Source organism: Thunnus maccoyii, chromosome 10, assembly GCF_910596095.1.
Source record: "Thunnus maccoyii chromosome 10, fThuMac1.1, whole genome shotgun sequence".
Lineage (NCBI taxonomy): Eukaryota > Metazoa > Chordata > Actinopteri > Scombriformes > Scombridae > Thunnus > Thunnus maccoyii.
The window spans coordinates 13,471,303-13,478,360 of NC_056542.1; the positions used below are offsets into that span (position 1 = coordinate 13,471,303).

General features: G+C 40.6%; 1 protein-coding gene across 1 annotated transcript in view; it reads right to left on the reverse strand.

Moving 5' to 3' along the window:
- pou2f2a (POU class 2 homeobox 2a) overlaps nt 1-6,915 on the reverse strand; it is a 60,450-nt gene extending 53,535 nt beyond the window's left edge. Inside the window, exon 1 of the mRNA XM_042422915.1 lies at nt 6,801-6,915. Within this exon, the coding sequence (XP_042278849.1) occupies nt 6,801-6,837 (37 nt within the window). The 5' untranslated portion in view covers nt 6,838-6,915. The remainder of the gene's footprint in view (nt 1-6,800) is intronic.
- Between the last annotated feature and the right edge of the window lie 143 nt (nt 6,916-7,058).

Here is a 7,058-nt window from a genome sequence, read left to right on the forward strand (position 1 = left end):
AGTGGTCATGTATTTTCCATTGCTGATTTACTCTGATAACCTTCACCTATACAATAGTGCTGAAACACTTGGTGGATCAAAAGAAAATTGGTTCAACATAATAATAATAATAAAAAGATCTGTAATAATTTAAATAATTTAACAATTAAAAAATGACTCTTGCTGGTTTCAGCTTCAAAAAAATTAATCTGTTTTTAGTAAAATTTGGATTATCAGAATAAATAACCAATAGTAAATTACATTAGAGTCTCACAACTTGTGATGGACATTAGTCATTATGTTTTAAATTTTACACAGTATATAAAATTTAAATATTAAATATTACTAAATAATGAAAATAAAAATTTCCTGCCAATTTGCAAGGATGAAATTGTAAATAATAAAATAATTGGTGTTGGTGCACTTCCATCGGCAGATTAGAAAAAAAAAACTTATGTTGTTGCTGTGATGCTGAAACTAGTCACGACTTGTGCAAAGTGATATATCAGTGCCCCAAATTTCAGATACTTATTCATGTTTTTGCTTTGACAGAACTGCTTTTTTTCATGACCTAATATTTATGAATTTGTTTCAGTGAAATATAGCCAGTACATTTTTATTTTTGCTGTTTTAAGATCCTATGGTATGATTATGAGAGGCAAACTCCCACCATCACCCCTTGCAGCCGGGGTTTCCACAATATGTTATATTTGTTTCTCTTGTAAAATTAGAAATACTATCCAGACCCTAGGCCTCCTCTGACACTTCAAATCAAACCTGAAAGGAGAACTCGTTCTTTAACTGGCCCGCTACTCACCACTCTGCATATAAGCACACTTGTGGTATGTTTCATTTTAAGGGTGACAAACCAAAACAGGTTGAGCCGTATGGATAAAAGCTAGGTCATAGGGTGTGTGGCGGTGTGGGAGTGTGTCCTGGGTCCAAAGCTGTGGCAGTGGGGCCAACGCTGGGCTACATCCTGCAGGTAAAATGGATGAGGGTCAGTGTGTGGGGGAGAGTCTGCCTCCCTGGTCATTGTGTGGGGGGAGGTAGTCATTACAGACTGACCGTTACGGTGACAACCAGTGACACATTGAGGCTTCACTCGGGGGAATTAGATGGTGGACAGACGATGGGATGTGCAAAGGTTGTGTGTACATTCTACACGTGCTGCATTGTTCGTTTTTTACTCTCTATACATTAAGTAGCTATGTGTGTACATGTGTGATTATGATTCTGTGTTGAGGTATATGTGTGTGAGTGTGTGTCCAAGCTAGATAGCACATATTTGCTAATCTGGAGGGGGTAGCTGGATGAAGGGGGTAGGGTCAGAAGCTGGGGTCAGGTGTTAATTCACTGCTTCAAACCAGAGCCAAGCACCAAAACCAGGGGAGATCGCAGCGGAATAGATCGTCAAAAACCACAAGGATATATTCAAGGTCCACTGTGGTAAACACCTCTGTCTCTCCCCCTGCCGATTTCCTCTTTTAGATTCCCCTTTGCTCTTACTTTCCTCCCCTCTGTCCTAAATTTCACTTCCTTTAATTCCATCTTTCCCCCTTTCCCCATCCTCTCTCCTCTCCCTGGTCGGTCCAGTATACGCAGCCTCCTCCCCCAGCTGTTAGACCACCCCCCCCCTTAAGGTCAGCTAGTCTGCAGGGTCATCAGTCTGGGATGAAGCTGAACTTTGAACCCTGAGCCCTTGATGTATTCCAACCACAAACCCGCAGACACACTCACATAATGGACATGTGTGACCTCACAAGAGGCCTGTTTCATTGTGGTCATTTTTGATCAATTTATCACTTCTCTCTTGTCACTTATTGAAGTCCTGTCTGTGCTGGTGAAGCCGCGGCCTGTGCGGCTGCTGCACTGGCTGTGTGGTCAGGTTAAGAAAGACAACGCCATCGACAACAGGATCTTTGCGGATGATTAATCCAACCACCATTTATCAGCTAATCGATGCAGCGATGATCGTGAATTGCCCATTGATTATATTCAATAACCACAACTGATACATGACTATGTAGGGGGAAAAAAAGCACCTCTTCCAGGGGACACACAGACAAGATATCCTGCACACATGTACACAAAAACCAAAAAACAACACCACCTAAAATGAAGGATTTTTGACTATTTCTCTTTATCTTCTTCTACAGCAAACTAGCTCAAATGGGAAAATGCATTGACTACAAGGACCACAGTGACAATATATATGACTTTTTGTTTATCCTTGATGTTTTCTCTGTAGCAATATGTCTTAAGAGATGTGTTCTATGTGAAATACATCCATTAAAATAAATTAAAACAAATCTAGTCCGTGACAGGCACACTAACCTACATCTAAAACATAAAGAAACATGATACATCTAAAATAAAATTTAACGTTTTTTCCAAATGGTGTTCAGTAAACACACAATTCTTTCAGAAATTAATTCAAACCATGTGCAGTACACTTTGCTTGTCATTTTGGGGTAAAAGTTTCCTATTCAGGCAAATCCCTGATTAATATATTCCGTATATATACCGGTCACTGCTGGCCCTTTCTTGTCACAAAAAAGATGTATCGTGCAACTGCAATTTTTCCTCCTTAATTGAGGAACTGGCCAAGCGACCTTTGACCTGCGGGTCATTACCGCATTGTGCACCGGGCCGCGGAGAGCTGCCACACCATTTGGGAAGGGAGTCGTGCGCAGAAAATGGATTAATTTTGGATGGCCTCTAGTGCTTGATACTGTCTGGAAGTAGCCAGTCACAAAAATGTATAGAAAAACCTACATCAAAGCACTACAGGACAGACCTCGTTTTATAACGGCCGAAACTGAGCCAATAAACCGTTTATGGAGTGAGCTTTCGGACAGGCTGCATAGATTTTAACATAAACCATAAAATTGAATGTATCGGCTGTGTGGTCTGTTTCAAGTTGATAAGGTGCAGGACAGAGTGTCATGGTGCCAGTTCTGTAAAAAAAAAAAAAAAAAAAAAAAAAAAAACAGTCCCAGCTCATCTGCGGGCTTTCATTGTAACATTCATCTAAATCCTTTTGGGATAATCTAACTATAAAATATTAATAATCATTTCCCCGGAAAACACTAATTTTAAAAAACATTTAGAATTATGAAAACACCATTTTATAAAGACATCGGAATAGCAGCTTGCAGTAGGACTTTCTCAAATGTGCAGGTGTCGTCACTTGATTAATAACTTATCAATATCCAGTGTGTTTTATTTGACTACCTCATTATTATAAAAGCTTCATGAAACTGCATTACAGATGTAATTCTCCTCCTTCAAATCAATTTATAAGCGATTAAACTTTCACATTTTTTTTCCTTCGAGGAAAAAAGAAAATGAAAGGTTTTCCACACACTTAAATATTTTTCAAATAGCCTAGGCTATTGTAAAGATTGTTTAATGCTTAACATTTGTCTAATGCGCACGTTGGCTATTTTTTAACGTATTTTTAGGAAATAAACTGTAAATCCGATTTTGCATGCAGACGAAAATTTTAAACATTAAATAACAGCTTTATAATTTGTAGTACAAAGAAGTACCAGACGCGAGTTACACAATACAAAGCAGATGAAAAATGGGCCTGCTGTTTACATTTGGGAATTGGAGTTTTAATGTTCCTGAACTTTCTTGCAAATGATTTCCAATAAATTCTAAATTTATCTCGAAATATTTAACAATCCTAAAATGTAGGCTGTGGATTATGCTCTCAGTTTACCTTCACACTGATGGCAAACTTGGAAAAATAACTGATCGTCGACGGGTTCTTATTTAAATAATATGCATATTCGTAAATAGGCATTAAGCATTAAAAAAAGCCTGCAGAATAAGCAATAAACGGTGAAACACACTCGGGAAAAGTGTTGTTGAAATGTTTAGCCTATGCAAAAATATGCATTAGTATTTACATATTCTATAGCAACATGTAACATTACTACCACAGGCTGTCGATTTAAAAAGCTAAATGAAAAGTGAAAAATCTTAGATGTGATCAATAATCTTGCGTCCAGCTGTGGATGCTTCTATCAAACAGCCAATAACGGAGCGATTTGGAAATTTCTTCTTTTTTATCTTTAAATATGCAAAACAACAGTGTTGAAAGATCGCAGCACAGTTACAGCAGTTTAAATTCAATACGCGTTTATTTATGTGTGTTCATCTAATTTTCAACGATATTTTAAACCAGATGCACATATTAGATTAAAGATATTTACAATAAAATTCACACACACACACACACACACACACACACACACACACACACACACACACACACACACACACACTTTGCTATGATATGATGATATGATTATAAGATGGAGAATAAAGAAGCTACAACAAGACTATCAATTATTCAATTATTGACAAGTCTTCGAAATCAAATCATCAAATGTATTCATATTATTGCAGGGCGCGAGCTGCATGTCACACTGTATTGAAATCTAATCAAATCTTTTCATCGTGCCCACGTTAAGAAAATATTTGATCACATGAAAATGTATTTAGATTGTATTATTATTATTATTACATGATGGTGACTTTAGGGCACTGACGCCAATTTAATTTTGTCTGTCAGAGGAGCCGCTGTGAATATGCAACCAAGTTCTGACTTTAAATAAAACTTCTAGTTCATGCAATAAATGCAATGTGGCGAAAATAATAATTTATCTAAATGCAAGAACGATACATATCAATTTTAAAACAAAAGTTGTCTCGTTTCTTTCTTTGTAGCTGAAGTCTCAACGATAACTGTCTGCTGACCAAACGTGTTACAGTCTCGTGGGGTTTAAAGTCATGTGTGAGCTGTGGTTCACACTTCACATGCTTGAAAGCTACAGGCTAACAGATATGACGACTTTCAACTTTTTGACACTTATGGCTTCATGCGTTTATTACCTAAAACATATTCATATAAGGGCGCTCATGAATTCATCAAGATAATACAACCACGAGGCGAAACACACACGCGAAAGCCTCCATTTACTGTTTCTAGACAAACTTTGACGAGCTCAGTTGGTGTTGCAAAACAATCATGCATATAATCTCTTTTTTTTCTTCAGATTTAGAATGTACCTCCTAAAAGCAAAGATGAAATCATGGGCCTTGTGATCGTGTTATCAGAAGAAACCTCAAACGCATTTTGTTTTAAGGATGTGTGAGCGCCTGCTGGTATAAGGCACTATACTGAGTGAGCCTAAATATGACCTTGCAGTGTGTTACACTTTAATGGAGAGCAAATGTCAAGCAGATGTGGACAGAAATAATTTTGGATACCACATTTGAACCAAACCACGACAAAGACAACTCAGGACCAATGCCCCACCGATGTGTGTGTGTGTGTATATATATATATCAGTGAAAGTGTGCAAATCAAATCATCTGACTGATATCTAGCGTGTTTAAACGGCTTTTTTGTGGCAAATGTTTAGGATGCCACAAGGTTTAGTGAATGTAGCTGCTGAGCAGTTTGTTAAATGATCATCCGGCAGTGTGCAGGCAGCGGACAGTGGGAGCGCAGCGGCCGGGCAGAGCTGGCTGGAAGGTGTCCACTGCCCTGCTCTCCTCCTCTCCTCTCTGCCGAATCGAGCTCCCTGCTCGGCCTTATAAAGCCCGTAGATCCCCTCCTTTTAATTGATTTTCTCATAATTAACTCAGTCTGTCCATCGATTTCCCTTCGGCGGCGTATCAGCCCTCACCGTGCTGAGGTGCTATCTGCGGGCATCGGGATACCGACGAGCAAATATCGACCACATTGATTAAAAACCTCACAGGGTGGGGTGGATTTGGCCGTAAAGTACCATGTTACAGGCTACATTATGCACACATTAAGACACAGGTTGCCTATTAAGACACCGGCCTGCCCGCCCACCTGTGCGTAAAGAGCTCTCAAATCGTCCGTGGCCTCTCACAATTACGAATCAAACAACAAAGAGGATAGCGACAGAAGAGGAGGCATCGCAACAATACACCCTTAAATACTGTAAATCGCTATAGCTGTCTCTATTTCAACACCATTTCTCCTTTCCAGTGTAACCCCCCATGCTGCCAGATGTGCATGAATTCAAATGTGAGCGGCATTACGCGCAAAATGAAAACACTCCATTCAGCAAAAGGATCACAACAGCCAGACATTCACTCACGTCGTTTATATGAGGCAAGTAATGTGCATGATATTCGAGGATGATGAGAGAAAGCATTACAGGTGCAGAGATGCAGCGTGACTCCCGTATATGCATAACACAAGAGCATATTCCGAATCAAATATTCCCGCGATAATACAACATGCAGAGCAGGCAAGGAGACACAATGCTATTCGTCCACGGAGCAAAGGAGCAAGGGAGGACAGTAGAGAGAGAGAGAGAGAGAGAGTGGCCGAGAGAGAGAGAGTGAGAGAGAGAGAGAGAGTCAGAACACGAGGGTTGCCCCCGTGAATTAATTTCTTTCTAATCAATAAAAAAGAAAAAGCCCAGCCCCGCACAAAAAAATCATTAGGGCCAATATTTCTCTACCCCTATCTCCTCTCTCCACTGCCTTTCCCCAGGACGCTGCCACGGGGAAAGTCGGGCTCCCCTGCGAGTGGACTACAATCTTTCGCCTTTTTGAAAGATTGTGATGTGAGAAAGGGGAAAAAAGGGGAGTGTATAGTACAGCTGAGGAGAGGAAAGGTGGAAAGACACACAGGGAGGAAAAGAAGTTAAGACTGCAGGATGCATATCTGAGCCACCACTACTACCCCCCACCACCACCCCATCCGCCCCTAGAATCATCTTGTTTTGTTGTTGTTGTTGTTTGTGGATGTGAAAATTTACCAGTGCTTCCATCGGTGAACGTCTCCATCCCCGCCATGCGAGCAGCCTGTCTGGACAAGAGAGGGATGGAGAGCAAAAAGATGGGGGGAGAGGGTACGGGGGAGGCAGAGGTGCGTGTAAGGGGGGCCAGTGGTGTGTGTGTGTGTGTGTGTGTGTGTGTGTGTGTGTGTGTTGCGGGGGGGCTCAGCATTAAACTGAGGAGGGGGGGTGGGGGGGTTGGTTAGAGGTGAGGAGGGGTGGGGAGGGGGCATATGGTAA